The sequence below is a fragment of the Hydra vulgaris genome, chromosome 03, assembly GCF_038396675.1.
Source record: "Hydra vulgaris chromosome 03, alternate assembly HydraT2T_AEP".
Classification (NCBI taxonomy): Eukaryota; Metazoa; Cnidaria; class Hydrozoa; order Anthoathecata; family Hydridae; genus Hydra; species Hydra vulgaris.
Window position 1 is genome coordinate 63,282,501 of NC_088922.1, and position 18,040 is coordinate 63,300,540.

General features: G+C 30.2%; 1 protein-coding gene across 1 annotated transcript in view; it reads left to right on the forward strand.

Annotated features, from left to right (window-relative positions):
• The window catches only part of LOC124808402 (reactive oxygen species modulator 1), a 19,931-nt gene extending 5,100 nt beyond the window's left edge, over positions 1-14,831 (forward strand). The window contains exon 3 of the mRNA XM_065793959.1: positions 14,591-14,831. Within this exon, the coding sequence (XP_065650031.1) occupies positions 14,591-14,699 (109 nt within the window). The 3' untranslated portion in view covers positions 14,700-14,831. The remainder of the gene's footprint in view (positions 1-14,590) is intronic.
• Positions 14,832-18,040: the final 3,209 nt, after the last annotated feature.

The window sequence follows — 18,040 nt, forward strand, 5'->3', positions numbered from 1 at the left end:
GATGAAGAGTAAACTGTTCAAGGGTTGTATAATATGGTTTTAAGCTCTAAGAATGAAATAAATCAGCATTTATCCAACCATTTTTTGGAAAAGTGCAAAGTAGGAATATCTCCGGAAAACCTCTACCTTGTGGATGGTTTCCGTATTTCAATTTTTATAAGGAGGATGTTTAATTTTTTTCTAGTTTTTCATATTTATTATTGGTGGTTCATTTGCCTATTTAAATTGAATAGACAAATGAACCTCCTATATTTTAACAGACAGACACACACACACACATATATACACACACATACACACACATGTATTAAATATATAAAGTATAATATATATATATATATATATATATATATATATATATATATATATATATATATATATATATATATATATATATATATATATATATATTTATTTATTTATATATATATACATACATATATATTTATATATATATATATATATATATATATATATACATATATATGTATATATGTATCCATATTTCTATGTTATATATCTCCATATGTTATATATCACATCTCCATATACATATATATCCATATCTCCATGTTATATATATATATATATATATATATATATATATATATATATATATATATATATATATATATATATATATATGTATATATATATATATTTTTAAACATCTTCGTTTCCAACAAGGCTGCAAGCAGCCACTAATTAAAGTTGGAAGTTACTGAAAGAGAAAAGATGAAGATTGTAGAGCAAGATAACTATTGACAGACGACTTAAAGGATCGCAAATTGTTTGAGTCAGGAAAGCAAGATGAAGGAAGCGAATTCCAAAGAGATGATGTTCGAGGAAAAAAACTAGACGAATAAGCGTTTTTGGAGCACTTAGGAACATTCACAGAAAAAAGATGAGACTTAATTGAATGACGAGTAACACGAGAATGAATTATAGTAGATGGCACAAGAGACGCTAGCTCTATAGAGCAGTGTCCATTATAGTATTTGTAGAAAAGAGAAAGAGAAGCAACATTACAACGATGTGATAATGGTTGGAGGTTGGCTGCAAGAGCAGGTCCAACTATGTTTACAACGCGTTTTTGCACCTTGTCTAAAAGAGAAAGGGCATCATTAGAGGATCCGCCCCAGATATGGCAACAATATTCCATACAAGGCCGGATTTGAGATTTATAGAGATAAAGAATAGAATCCAAAGTAAGAAAGTGACGAGCTCGATAAAGAGATGCAACCTTAGGAGATGCTAATTTTGCAACTTTTTTATTTTTTTATTTTTTTTAGATTATTAACCTCCCCAAGGCCCGAGGGCCACTACAGTCGAGGAGGATACTCATTTTTTTTTTTTTTTTTATATTTTTTTTTTAGTCATTATTCCTGGTGCAACCCTCTCTCAACTCTTTAACTCCGAAACACGAACCTTGCCGAGCAAGGCCGCTGCGCAGAGAAACTAAGTTGAGCGCGGTACTTCCAGGGACATGGTGGGAGTCGAACTCTGAACCTCTCGCTTACAAAGCGAACGCTCTTACCACTACACCACTACCGCATATACTGATATATACCGCATATACCGCATAAACTGATTTGATATATGGTTTCCAAGAAAGATTGGAAGTAAGAGTTAATCCTAGAAGATGAAGAGTAGGTGACTCATCGAGTACATCACTGTTCATAAATATAAAAAGATCTAAATTATTGCGATAACGATTGGCTGAAAAAAATTGAGTTTTATCTGAATTAAAGTTCACCAGCCACTGTGAGCCCCATGCTGTAGCAGAAGTGAGATACTTTTCAAGTTCAAATGCCCCCTCCAAGCAATCAGAGAGTGTTGGTTTTTTATCACGACAAGAATAAATGGTAGTGTCATCAGCAAACAATGTCACCTTGGATGAGAGAGTATCTGGAAGATCGTTAATGTAGATTAAAAAGAGTATAGGGCCAAGGATAGAACCTTGAGGAACCCTTGAAGTTACAGAATAAGAAGAAGAGTGTTGTCCATCGAGGACAACTTTTATGCTACGATTGGAAAGGAAGGATTCAATGATCTTAAAGATGTTGCCGGATACACTATAAGAAAAAAGATTATGGAGAAGACCAGCATGCCAATCTTTATCAAAAGCTTTTGAAATGTCGAGAGCGATGGCCTTAACCTCTCCACCTTTATCTAATGCACGATAAAACCTGTCAGTTATTACTGTTAACAAATCAGCTGTAGAACAAGAAGATCGAAATCCATATTGATGGTCAGAAAGTAAGTTATTAGATTCAAGATGAGAATTTAAGTGTTTGTTAATTAAAGATTCAAAAACCTTGCTTATGATAGGAAGAAGACTAATGGGACGGTAGTTAGATGAATCAGATCGCTCTCCAGAATTTTTGAAGATAGGGATAACAGATGCCGCTTTCCAGCAGGCTGGAAAGCAAGACTCTGATAAGCACTTGTTGAATAGTTTTAAGAGTATAGACGACAGCTCTGGAAAACACTTCTGCAAGACAATAACAGGTATGTTGTCCGGGCCACAAGCTGTAGAAGAGTCTAGGCAGGAAATCACTTTAGATACAGATGCTGGAGTGATATGAATGTCAAGCAATGGATCAACTTGTTTGTTAGCAATATGAGGTAGAAAGCAACTAGTGAAATCAAGAGATGATATTGATGCAAAGTTTTTAGCAAACAATTCAGCTTTGTCTTTAGGTGAGGTGACAAAGTCTGAACCATACAAGAGAGGTGGAATTATAGATTTGCCCTTATTATTGATATTATTAAAGATTCTCTAGAAGTCACGAGAGCCTAATTTTTGAGATGAGATATGAAATTTCATGACCTGAGAATAGCGGGTTTTGGGATTAGACAAAACTTTTTTACAATTGTTTCTAGCGGTAATAAACAGACGCCTGTTTCCTTGAGAATTGTTTTGCTGATAAATATGGAAGTAACGGTTTCGATTGGTAATCGCAGCAGCACAGTGTGAGGAAACCATGGAAGAGAATGAGGCTACCATGGAAGAGAATGAGGCTTGTCCTGGAATTGACGAGAGGGAATAAAAGATTCCATGCAAGCCTGAATCCACGAAGTTATGTAAAAAGCACATTTGTTGACAGGAAGACGAAAAAGTTCTACCCAAGGGCCATTACGAAGAAAATCACGGAGAGAATCCCAGTCAGCTTTACTGTAGTTGTAAGAGGTTCGATAATAGGGGGATTCAGGTGATGAAGAAGAATGAGATATTAGTTTTAGAGAGATTAAAAATGTTGTGGGCTTTAATGCCTGCCGAATCACTGACACTAGAGCCAAGCCATTCAGAGTGGTGAGCATTAAAGTCACCAACAACAACTATATTAGCTGTTGGATAAAAAGAGAGGGCTCGGTCAATATAATCAGAAATGTGTGAAAAAAAGTGTGCAGTCTTGAGATGAAGGAGAGCGATATAGAACAAAGAGAAAGGCAATAGAGTGAAGTGGTGCTAAACGAAAGCACATGAAAGAATAGTCTGTGGATTCAAACCTAGTTTCACGACAAACAGGTGAATTCTTACGAATGTAAATGCCCAGGCCAAGCATGTGACTATTGGTGTCTTTACGAATCAGAGGAAGATCTGGTGAACTTTGCAAGAGATAAGACTCAACAGAAGAAAAGTTACTTCAAAGACCACGAATATTACTGAATGATAGGTTTAGAGAACTTGGTGATGATGATGGTTTTTTGTGTTTTGTAGTTTTTGGTACTTTATTCATTTTTAAATTAGATTGAAGAACTTGACTCAAAGCGTAGATGTACTCTGAACACTGTTTAATAGCCCAAGCAATTGTCTCATTACTACTAATAAACCCTAAGCCGTAACAAAGGGCTCCAAGTGTGGCCTCCGCAATGCACACCAAAAGTACAAACAGGGACACCATCCATTCGCAACACGGCACTGTTAATACTTTGATATTTTTCAGCTGTTGATGGAATCAGCCTCTCTGAGAGCTACCACGGAGTTCTGGAAACCTGACTACCAGCCGGCCTCAGAACCATAAAACTGAGTTTTAGAGCTGTACCCTCATTAGGAGAGAATAGAACAAGTAGGTCTATGTAGGTAGGTATGAGTTGCCTAGTCATACAAACAGAGACACAAGCAAAACCCATGCATTGAGTCAAGAAGATCCAGCATTCAACATCCTAAACTGGAAACAATGTATTAAAAATACATCTGCGCCAGCCTAATAGATGAAGAAGGGGTGCGAGGCTGGTCAACAGATAGAAACTGTTTACCCCTTAAGTCTTTGCCTAGGTGGCCTTCTACAAGACAGTAGCTGGGTGCATTTAACATCTGCCCAAGATGAGTATTTTTATCGAGACACCATCTCTAGCCTTTACTCAACCAAGAGCCCCAAGGCAGGGGGTGTTTTAAATCGGAGTTAGCATCTCCTAGCCTTTATCCTACAAGGCAGCAGGACATGAAGCAGATTGCATTGGGTTACATGTTACCAGTACCAGGATAACCTGATCTGACAACAATATATATATATATATATATATATATATATATATATATATATATATATATATATATATATATATATATATAACAATTCTAGTTCTTAAAAATCGATGCAATAAAAAAAGTTTATTTAATTCATTGATAAAATGTATAGAAAAGAATGAATTTAAAAGGACATCTTCAGAAATAAGTTCAAATATGGGTTTTAACACAATAAGTATTCTAACAGGTGTATTATAGTATTGATGGGCATAATGTAAAGTTTGCTGTGCAATATTGTGGGATACCAAAAGTATCTTATCAATTCACGAATTACAATAAACCTGAAAGATTTAAACATAAAAAGATTTGAACATAGAAAAAGAAAGTATCATCACTCTCTGTAGATATTTTAAATTCACATTCTCAAAGATAATCAATTTGCTTAGTATATTGTACATTTTAGCGTGACACACTGAACTGTTATACACACTTAGTATAATAAACAGCTGAGGAATTAATAAAATCTATTTATTAGGGGTTGTCCATAATTTAGGTCACGCAATATTTGACAGTTCTTGACTCCTCCCTCCTCCTTTTTACAAAATTGTATTTTAGTACACTTTAGTAGCAAGTTTTGTATGAGTTGTCCTAAAACCACTGAACCGCTTCCCCCCATAGAGCATAATATAATTTTTTAATTATATCATGCTCTAACCCCCACACCCCAATCTCCCTGGATTTTTTTTTATACTTGAAATGAATTAATTATAAATAATTATTAAAATTCAATTTAAAAACATTTTTTTTTTGGTTTAAGTTTGAGAAACAATTTATTTTCATTATTTCAATTCAAATCAGTGAATGCTTAACATTCACCGATTTGAATTGAAATAATGATTAATAGTCTTAACATTCATTGCCACAAAACTGGATTTTCTAGAAAACAAGGTTTTGTTCAATTTAAAGATCTTCCTTGCGAATTACAGGAAGAAATAATATGGCGAGCAAAGTTAAAGAAAAAATATTGTTCAGTAAGAATTATGTTGTTATCATGAGCATTTCTATGGAAAATATTTTAAGAGCAAAATTTCAAAGTGTTGCAATCCTTTTGGAACACACAAGGAAAGTTAAACAATTGCTATAAAAGGTATAAAACTCAATATTAATTACAACAGAATTGATATGAAAATTAAAAGAAAAACAACGCCAAAGTAACCCTAGATTGGAAGTTCTGCAGTAAATGTTACAAAAAAGCAGTAGAAACTGATGAAGGTTTAAATTCATACGAGGAATGGGAATAAAAAAGTGAAAAAAAAAGTTAAGTTAGATAACGCTATAGAATTGCTTGGAATTTCACCAGTGAAACTAGTCTTTTAAATCACTGCAAATTGCCTGCAGCACAATAAAAGTTTGAGAACATTATTGACAGAGTTGCAAAAATAGTCTCATTAGCATATAACGTTAAAGAAACTTCTTTAGCAACAGAAATAAAAAGCCCCTTTTCAAACAACATCAACAATGGCCGTGATCTAGACATTTTAATGTATGAAGTAAAAAATATTTCAGAGACTGACTCTTATTGCCATAAGGCGCAAATGCCAAAAAAATTTATTTACAAGACTCAGGAAGATAAAACTAGATATATCAAAGAAAATCTACCTGGTGTATCAAATGTGAAATACTTTTCGAAAGGTTAAGCAGCACAATTTAAAAAATTTAAAAACTTTATCAATTTTTGTCATTACAGTAAAGACTTTGATTTAAATGCTGAATGGATATTTTTTGTTACCAGTCATGGTAAATCCCCCTGTGATGGTATTGGTTATAAAAATGGTATAAGTTATAAAAAAATAGGTATTGATACATGTATTGAAATATTTGATATCATTCCAAAAAGCAAAAATAATAAAGAGATTTCATTAAACAATAAAAAAAAAGATTATATTGCATGTTTTTATGACGGATTTTGGTGGGTAGGGATAGCTGAAGATGTAAGTGAGCTTGATATAAAAGTTAGATTCATGCATCCCCATGGACCAGGTAAAAACTTCTTTTGGCCAATAAGAAAAGACGATAGTTCAGTGTTTAATTCTGAATTTATATGCCTAATACACTCTATTCTACACCCACAACAATAGCAGGTTGTACATACAACATATCTGATTTAGATTTGGAGAATATAAGCAGTTGGTTACAACAACAAAATTAAATACATTTAAAATAATTTTGTTGTAATTTTATTAACCTATTTTGCATTTAGAATTTGTCTTTCATTTTTTCTTTTTTTCAAATCCTTGGATGGAAGGGGGGTTTAAATAAATCCCACTGTCCACCTTATTATGTCAATGACTATATTAGTTTTAAACTACTAAATAATACCATAAAGATATTGATTGTTAAAATGTTTTAAAAAACATTTCAATATCTTTGGTTTTAAAATTTATGATTTTTAAAATCATGAAAAGATCTCAGTTTTGAGTGCTTACTTTGAAATATGAGGTAAGTAATTATCAATTTGAAATAATGAAAATAAATTTTTTGTCTAACTTTAACTAAAGAAAATTATGTTTTTATTTCATTTTAAGTATTAAAAAAATAAAAAATCCAGGGATATTGGGGTGTGGGGGTAGGGGGTGGGGGCAGAGTTGGTTAGAGGCCCCCTGGCTCTCCCTTAGCCCATGATTATAAATGTACTAAACTAATCAATAAATAACACTATTTGATGTTTTTTAAAAACATTTCAATTGCTTTCGTTACAAAATTTAAGTTTTTCTAAAAAGACACAATTTTTGAACGCAAATTTTGATCAAGTATTAGAGAGACAATTTTTTTCAGTAGACTTAAGATAAAATAATGATATACAATTAAACTTTTTACTCTGAGTTTTGGGCAACAGTCTTCATTTTACCTTCAAAAGTCATGAATTTACAAGTCAATAATTTTGAACAAAATTAAATAAACAAGGCATTTCCTGAGACAATCGCGTCTTGAGGGTGCTATTTTCGGCTAAACCAAAGGAGTTTCCTGAAAAAGACATCCATATTGTTGTAGATGATAGGCGACATTTACAAGTTGAACATTTATTAAAAGCAGTTTCATTTAGAGATTTTCGAGATCAAGTTGCAATTAAACTATCTTGTGATACTCATCTAAATCATACATCCAATTGCAGTTTATGCCAGCACAAACTGCAATTGGAAAAGAAAAAAAAACTTCACAGAGGTACACAAAGGTTTTGAATGTGAAAAGAATGCAAAGACAATGGCGTAAGCAACACCCTGATTCTCATTATGCAGCTTGTATATTTTGTTTCTTGTATTTTTTTAAGGGATGTATCTATACTAGTTTGTGCTGATGACAAGCATAGGATTAAAGTATGAGAACCTTCATGTCCAGTAGCATCGGCCTAGTGAGGTTGCTTGATGCTTGTTCATGGAAAAACGTTGTTTCAGGTTAATGATCATGACTTCAAACGGTTCAGTATGATTCCATCTGTGTCACTGGTTGTCGATATACCAGAAAAAAATCTGTGTCTTGGTACGATGGCCAAGTAAATGTGGAATTTAAAGACAGCTAAGACATTGAACCCTTCTCCAATTGGACAAGCGACTAAATTAGCAAATTTTATATCTGAAGCTGCTAAAATAAAACTAGTTTTGTTTATCTATTCTGATGATGGTCCTGACCACATAGTGACATAAGTGTCTATGATTTTCCTTTTTTCAAGTTATCTATGATTTCCCTTCTTTTATTTCTTGATCTTGACTAATTGTGTGCTATTTGCACTAGTAAGTAACTGGGGCTCTGCCCTGTCCCCGGCTAAAAATGAGACTTTTTTCAAACCCAGCCCTGTCAAATTATAAAATTTAGCAGAGGTTGATAGCCCGGGCTAGAAAAAAATTTATAATACTTTATATATTATAATATTATGCTTACATACTATATATTAAATACTGGCATATATTTATATATTTTTAAACTCTAATTTACTTCCAACTAGATTGCAAGCAACCACTAATAAGTTATGAGTTACTTTAAAATATAGAATAAGTAAAAAATAGGAAAAAGTCAACTGAGGACTTAAAAAATTGTAGGTTGTATATAAAAGAAAACATAAAGATGGCTAAGAGTTATAAGATTTTTTTGATGTGCAAGGAAGAAAACTGGATTAATAAAATTTTTTAGAGCATGAAGGGACAGATACAGTAAAAGGATGCGACTTGCTGAATAAGAAGCCAAGCAAGAATGAGTTTTGGTTTATCATAATGAAGATGATAGCTCATTTGAGCATTGACCATGCTAGTATTTGTAGAAAAAAGAAAGAAATGCAACCTTGCAACAATAGGAGAGTGGCTCAAGCTTGGCAGATAAAGCAAGTCTAATTACATTTACAATGTACTTTTTGACTTTGTCTGAGAGTAAGAGGGTTGTTTTTTATCAATATAGGGATGCCATATTTTTTTTGGAAATAAATAATTTATTAATTTCACAACCTTTATATAAAGAAACTAGTAACAGAGTGAAGACTAATCGTTTAACAAGAGTAAAGAATAGTTTGGGAAGCCAAAGCACTTTTTAAAAATTTAGCAAAAATTGAAGAGAGTTCTGGAGAACACTTTTTTAAAACTATGATGGAAATATTGTCTGAAGCACTTACTCTAGAACTGTTTAATTAAAAATTAACTTAAGCATTGAAAGCCAGAGTGATTTGGATGTTTAACAATGGGTTAATATGTTTAATTAGAGTAAGATTTCTTCGCAAATAACTCTGCTTTATTTTTAGGAGAAATAAAAAGATCATACCATGAAATAAAAATTAAATGTTATAATATATATATATATATATATATATATATATATATATATATATATATATATATATATATATATATATATATATATATATATAAATATATATATATATATAAATATATATATATAAATATATGTAAATTATGTTAGTGTATTTTACAAATAGGGTGCTCAATGTTCTTAAAGAACAGAGCAATAATAAATTAGTAAAAAACACTTATCTAACTTTTATCTTCTACTTGAAGTTTCACCATTGCTGGATCATCAGGAAGAGTTCTCCTCTGGGTCATCTCTGGATCATCAGGAAGAACTTTTCCTGATGATCCCGCAATGGTGAAACTTCAAGTAGAAGATAAAAGTTAGATAAGTGTTTTTTACTAATTTATATATATATATATATATATATATATATATATATATATATATATATATATATATATATATATATATATATATATATATATATATATATATATATATATATATATATATATATATATATATATATATATATATATATGTTAGGGTGATGACTTTTATACAACCTCGTTTCCCTGTATCATAATTTGATGAGCTTTTATTTAAGATTAAATAAAGTATTACATTCAAGGCGGTTTGATAAAAAAACCTCACGCTCAAAATGTTTTTAAGAATTTTATTTATTTGCTTTTTGGCCAAATTTTTGAAGTCACTGTAAGCAGATACAAAATTGAACACAAGCTGTAGAGTCACATGCATACAACATTATATAGGATCATCAAACCCACAAGGAAGTCAAATATTCACGATAATGTCATTAGAGAGGATGAATCTCAGTGGGAGGTTGTTCTTGTTGTGGCAGTAGTCGTGCAGTTCTTGCATAGCTTTGATGGCATGCTCGCAGCACTGCTTGCTTTGGGCAATGTTGATTGGAGAGTCATCTGTTTTCCAGTGGGTTTTCAAGCAATTGAGAGCTTTTGGGTAGTCATTCAGAGCTTTGGATAGTTCTTCAAAATCTTCAACGCGGAATAATTGACTGCTGAACCAATGGTCAGTCCACGAGTAAGAAATGAATGAACTGATTTTACGCAACCGGGTTTCTGTCATCAGAATAAACGCAAGAAGGGCTAGGATGGCACGAGAGTTCCAGCGTGCAATTCTGATGTTTGGGATCTGTTTAAAATTCAGGAAGGGGATCTCATTCCTTTTAGTTAAGTGGCGGAAGATATGAATGAGGTGGTAGAGAAACTTCATGTCATCTCTCCAGCCGCCTGTTTCCTTAATCTCAGTTTTACCCTTGCCGAAGGTTGCTTTCAATTTATTGTAATTGCTCATCAAATCCTGCACAAAAAAATACTTGATGTTTGGTGATTTAGTCAAACTATGGAGCTCATCGTCCATGACCAGGTGAATAACATGGTCTAGCAAATAATGCTGGCAACTGATGAACTTGGGTTTGGGGTGACCTTTCTCTTTGAACATTTGCTGCAGCCGAACAACAAAGCCTGTCTTGCCGGTATTCACATTTGTTGCATTGGCAACAATCATCACAACTGATCCCCACAGGTTGAACTCCTCTAACACATCCTGGAGTCCTTCTGCGATTGTTTGAGCTTTCCCATCTTTCAATTTTAGCGCAGTCAACTTAATTTCTTTAGGTTCATTCTTGAGGACTACAATCTGATATTCAAAGCCCTCAATGTGTTTGCTGTCAAAGTGTATACTCCACTACTCCAGATGAAGCGTGCTCACCAAGTGTTTGTTCACCTGAGCAGCTCTCATGTAGATAGCCTTGTGGATTGCTGATTGACATGGGGTTGGGATTTCAATCTCCTCACCAGAAAGCTGGCGGCACACCACTGCTGCTCTGTGAGACGACAGCTGTGAGCATGTAACAAGACGTCTTGCAATGCCTGTTGGGTTATGCTTCCTTTTGCTCATTGATGCCTCCCAAGGACTGTCTGTACTATTCTCAAATGAGTCCGTGCTACTTTCGGAACAATCAGGTAGTGCTAAGCTGGTAAGTGTAAACACTGTCGCTTCCATTGCCCTTTTTTGCTTGGATGGGTGGATGGTATTAGCACTAGCAGGTTTGCCAGTCGAATAACCAATGTGACCTTTGCACAACCATTCGCCTTTTATCTTGGTCATGTCAAACAGTTCATTCAATAAATCAAAGTTTTGTTTTTTCCTGCAGTGCTCCTAGTCTTTCATAAGTTTTGCTAGTTTAGCGCAAATGGCTTGATCAGATACATGCGGGAATTTTAATGTTTTGCTCCATAGGTCTTTAAGCTCTACAGCTATTAAACCGATCCTCTCTCTCCTTTCTTTGACAGTAGGTTCAAGAAATTTGAAGCGTCCAACGATGTAGTTTTTCAGGAGCATGCGACTCCATTCGCTCAAGGGTGCTTCATAAATTGCCATGTTGCCTCTTCTTGATGGGGCTTGAAACTGGACTAAGTTCTTTGTCCAGGTTTCCTTGTTCTTCTCCGTGTTAGAAGAGCTCTTCTTAAACGACATGTTGTCTTCTACTCAGCAACTGAAATAGGAAAGGCCTTAACATCAATATTAATTATGTAACAAATTAAAGAAACTGTTATTAAGTTTTCAATTGAACTGTTATTGTTAATATATTTCATTTCAAAAAAAGCAAATAATGATTATAGAAAAGGAAAAAGGCAGACACAAATAAAATATTATATGCTCAATTATAATTTGCGAAAGAGTTAAATGTAACTTACCAAATAATACAAGGAATTCTTTATACTTAAACTATAGAGAATGTGCAATAATTAAAATAAGGCAATAATAATGTTGACACCAAATTAAGATAATTAAAACTCAACTACCCGCTTTGAACACCTCACTTATATACTAGTTTATAGCAGACTGCAAAACAGCTGAAGAAAATTTTAGAACTTTACAGAAGCTTCCCAAACAATTACGTTACCGTGAAGTCACTGTCCTGGCTGACAGCACACAGCGTTATTCGATGTTCTGGAAAATTCTATGCATTTCTCTGCTACATAAATTATTGCACAAGTCGGTTTCATGACTTATGTTATATACAGTATATATATATATATATATATATATATATATATATATATATATATATATATATATATATATATATATATATATATATATATATATATATATATATATATATATATATATATATATATATATATATATATATATTGTTAATACATTTACATAAAATGCTAAAATGCTTACATAAATAACATTTCAAAGTGGTTTGTGCATGACCTTTATCAATATTTCAATGGAATAAACGTCATTTTAGTCATTAATAGGCAAAAGTTCATTCATTCGTGTTACAGGAAATAATGTCATCACCCTAATATATATATATATATATATATATATATATATATATATATATATATATATATATATATATATATATATATATATATATATATATATATATATATATATATATATATATATATATAAACAGATAATGTATTATTAGGGTATAATAATAATAATACAAATGAGGTTTGTAATAATAATAATACAAATGAGGTTTAAGGTAGTAATTAAAAATATTAAATTTAAAAGAATTTAAAAAAGCATCATCGCCATCAAATTATTTTGATTTTTTTTTTTACAAACATTTTCATTCTTCAAATATTACCTCTGCCCAACTAATTTTACAAAGTTCAACATATATATTGCATGTGGGAGTAGTTTAAATTCAATTTCTTAATCTTTGGATATCTATGTTTATGACACAAAGGCTCCAATTGCATGTTAGTCACATGATTGACCTTGGGTTTATATAAACACAATTATTCATCTATTTGTTGTGAAACCAGGTTTGAGTTCTCTGAATGATTTTGTTTGTACTATTTTTTTTTAACAACAATTCACTCAATCATCTTTTTCTTTGTTCTTTATTTTACTTCTTTTTTTCAAATTGCACTCTTTTCAGTGTAATTTCTAAATTGATATGATATGGATCTATAGTCAAGTTACTGAGTTTTCACTCAAAGCTCAAAACTTATGATTTTGTCAATATCAAACTCAAATCAAACCCAAACAGTTTGTGACTTGTTTTTTAGACAAACTTTGCAAGAAGTCAAAGGTAGTCTTATGCCAATGGTCATTATTATCAAATTACTAGATTTTTTATTTTATTTCATAAGTTCTAACAATCCTTTTCTATCTTAATTATATTCTATTGTTTATATATTTAAAAATCTTTTGCTCTAATTTGTCTCTTGAATCTAATGACCATGCTCTACTTGACACAAAATAAATCTTAATCAGTCCATTGCTAAAGTTGTTGGGGAACATACTTGGCACAGTTTTGCAAATGTTTTCCTATTTAAAATAGTTAAAGTAGTTAAAATAGTAGCCTAAATCTATTCACTATTTTTATGGACTATTGTTGTTTTTAAATATGTTTTAAATATTTTGAGTAATTAATAAAATGATATTTTTATGGACTATTGTTGTATTTTTTATTAATAATATATTATATATATAATAATATATTTTATTAATAATTTTTAAATAATACTATTGTATTATTTTTATGGACTATTGTTGTTTTTAAATGTTTTAAATATTCTGAGTAATTGATAAAATGATGGATAAATAAATTTTTTATATAAAAAAAATATTTAAAATTATTTTTTTTCCAAGACCATGATTTTTGCTGATAATCAATAAAAAATATTGTTTTCATTTGAGTTTAATTATTTAACATTATATAATTTTTTTTTTTTTTTTTTTTTTTTTTTTTTTTGTGATGTAGTTTATCTTAGTTATATTGTTAAAAATGAAACATTTCTACTGTTTATTTTACTACTAATGTTTATTTAATTTAAATCTGCTTTATATTATAATTGTACGATTATATGTTAGGTAATTACTATATAATAATATATGATCCATTAATACGATAATTTTATGGTTTAAATTTAGTTTAAAGTTTGTTATTTATTCAAATTTAGTTTAAAGTTTGTTATTTTTCGTTTTTTTTTTTTTCGTTTTTAAATTTCTATTTTACTAAATTTACATTTTAAACAAATTTTTTTTTAAATAATAGGAATAAAGGAGAGAGATTTGAGTTTCCTCTAAATACGTTTGGAAGCTAATCTATGCTTTATATCTCTTTTATAAAAGTCTTCAAATATGGTCTTTTATAATCATCTTTTTTAAGAGCCCGCATTATTTTTCTACTAAACCTTTTTTCAAATTTTGTAAAACCTTTTTTCAATTTATATTTTTTCACTTGACCAATAAATATTTAATTTTTTTAAATATAATTAAAAATTTTTTTTCTAGAATGGGTCTTCGAGGTCGAGAATTAGTCTCCAGTCTTGGTAAGGTTATGTTGCAAGGAGGCGGAACTTTTGGTACATTTATGGCTATCGGAACTGCAATTAGGTGTTGAGCGCAATTATCAAATTAGTTACAAAATAATCATCAAGTACATAACTTAATGACATATGTCAATTTCGAATAACAATCGCGCAATTTCTAATAAAGATTTTTAAATTGATTTTCTTTTTGTACGTCTACAATTGTTGCTTTGTGTTTTATATGTCTTAAAGTCCACTTAAGTGCGTATGTACTCGTAAAGTATTGAAAAAGTAAACACCGTTCTTTTTTTAATTCAGATATAATGCACTTTTATTTTGACTCAACTGGAAGTTCAACTTAACCGCTTAACCAACCAGTCCTATAATTTACAATTGCCAATATAGTACTGGTGGTGCATAAGGATCGTTTTTGAAAACAGTTCAAAATTTTACATGGTTTACTATTAACTTATTTTATTTTAAAGTTCTGCCGAGTTTTTTATTTATAAGCTTATATAGATCTTATTTTACAAATAAAAATTTTGTTTTCCACTTAAAGAATTATGGTACTCATCTCGCTCGTACCTACTATTTATGTGTTACTAGGATTCTGACAGCTTTTTGCTTGAAATAAGTAATATTCGGGTGTGAAAGTCTTGGGTAAGCTATGCTTATATTAAATAAAGACATTTTCCCAAATATAGCATTGATTGGAGACTTAAAAAAATAGGTCGTGTCAAGATCATATCGCACTTGCAACGATTTTATTTATTTGCGTATTTTTAGTAACAAAGAAGATAAAAGATGCAATTGCAAATGGGATATGTTTGTTATTGAATATAATTTAATCTTTGTTTTCTAAATGTAACTTTATTGCAATTTATCTTATCTTGATATAGCGGTTGCTATTTAATGAAAAAATAAAAGAATAATAATTAACAAAATTAACCATTAGCGATGTTAAACATTAAATGGTAAAATGCTACAAAAACTTCGTAAAATTAAGGCGTCAAACCACGGCGTTCTTTAATTTTTAATCCAAAATTTTAACTATTTTATTTTTGCGAATTTACAAAAAAGTTAAATTATTCTCTTTAACATTTTTTTATTTTTAAAATCCAAATACTTTTTTCCTTAACTTACAGCTTTTAAAATTAAAGATTTTCGTATTTTAATAGTTTTTAAAGAATATGTTTAAAAATATAACATGGTTTATGTTCATATTTAGTTGATATAATTCTTATAAGCATAATAGATGCACAAAGATCAAATCCATATGATATTAGTTACTTCACGAAGCATAATATAACAATATATTACCTATTGACATAAAATCAGCAGGCATAGTAAATCCTTCACAAGTCGATTATACATTTCTCAAATAAAGAAGTTACCGAGCCAAATAATGCCGGGGCCTAAATGGGTAACCCGTTACTATCCCTGATGCAAATTTGGTTTAATTGGTAAAGTTATCCGGGATGTTTACGTAATTCAACCATAAAACGCTTACATAAAGACAAAAAAAAACAATAGAATAAGCAGACTTTAATTTTTTATTAAAAAAATCAAAAACAAAATGAAATTGGCTCGATCCAACGATTTCGAATACTACGACAAAAGCTCCGTTTCGAATTCGTTTTGTGTGCAATTTTAGTGCTTCAATTAAACTTAACAGCAACTAAATAAAAAACAAAGGCATATTAAAAACTAGCCTGGTTCACTAACGCGGTTTGGTTTTGTCATGACGCTTTATTAAAAAACCAGACAGCTTAGTTAATTTTTTCAAACTGTTGATACTTTTGGGTCGATTGCAATAAACGACCCAAAATTGCATGCAAATTGAAAGCGTTCAACTTAAATCTATACTGGATGCACTATTGAGTTCCTTCTCAATTAAATAAATAAACAGAGTTACAATAACAAATACTTAACAGTATTGCCTCTTTGGACCATGCTGATTACGATACAACTATATATAAATGAAATAATAATTTATAAAAGGTTTTACACATTTACAATTTCATATCATTTTTTATTTTAATTGTAATAAAAAATTGATCTCGTAACTACCCATATGTATTTTAATACAGAAAAATAATCACCAAATTAGTTTAAGATTAAAAGCTTTAAAAAAATTCTGTACCTTTGATAAATCAACGGCTTAAGTTAATTTGTCGAAGCAAATTAATTTAAGCAGTGAATTGCTTCTAAAGAAAGCATTTTAAAGTTTTTAAAGCTGGACGCTAAACTAATTTTACACATCAAAGTATTTGTTATCCAAATTATCTAAAAAATATATTTATGGCAAACCTTACTGAATGATCACATACAGTTATTCAAAGAAATCTATTTTAAACAGAATCATTTTATTATAACAAATAAAGTATTTAATTATTCTAAATATCAAAGTTGATGCTTACTGCAATCAAACTTAAAAATAAAAATTAAATTAAAATTACTTTTATCAGTTATAATGCATAGTTCAAATATTTTTTGTAGATAACTGAAATAATACGAATAACACAAACTATAATTATGAAAATTTCGTAAAAAAATTACGATATAAATATGAATACTTTTGAATAATTTTAATGCAATAAAACAAACAACACACATTGAAAAGCGAGTAATCATATTGTGTCAGGGTAGTAACATCGGTTTTCGCCATGTCTAATATTATCTGTCCAACAACATCTGAAACTGTATTGGTAATAATTTATTAATAATATTGATATCAATTGTATTAATAATTACATAAATAAATTATATTAAAAATATCACAGTTATTAATCACATTAATAATATTAATAATAATAATAATTGCAAAAGTGACAAATATATACCTTTTTAATTATCTAAGTATAACTACATCTGTGCAACTACATCTGGATACTTTACAGAGTTAACTACTTCTTTTTAATTATCAAAATGTAATGCAAATGTGTAATGGGAAATTGATTTTAAGAAAACTTTTAAAACAATTAACAGCAAGAAAGTTAAGAAAAAGTTTTACTTTATAGAGGTAATTAATTAAAAGATAAAGGGTAACTGCGCTATTAATTATAAACTGATCTAATTACATCTTGAAAAATATTAACTAATAATGTATAGTTTTAGCCAGATGTACCTACACATACGATTTTTTGCAGAAGTAATTACCTATGGAAAAATTATCAAACAATAATGCATTATTTTTACCAGATGTATTTTTTTCATATATATTTTTTTCAGACTTTTTTTTTTTTATTTTATTTTAAATTTTCACTTCTAGTAAGGATGCAAGCAACCACTATTGGAGTTAGAAGTTACTGGAAGAGAAAAGGTGAAGTTTATAAAATAAGATAACAATTAACAAACGACTTAATAAATTGCATATTATATGAATCAGGAAAACAAGATGAAGGGAGCAAATTCCAAAGAAACAATGTTCAAG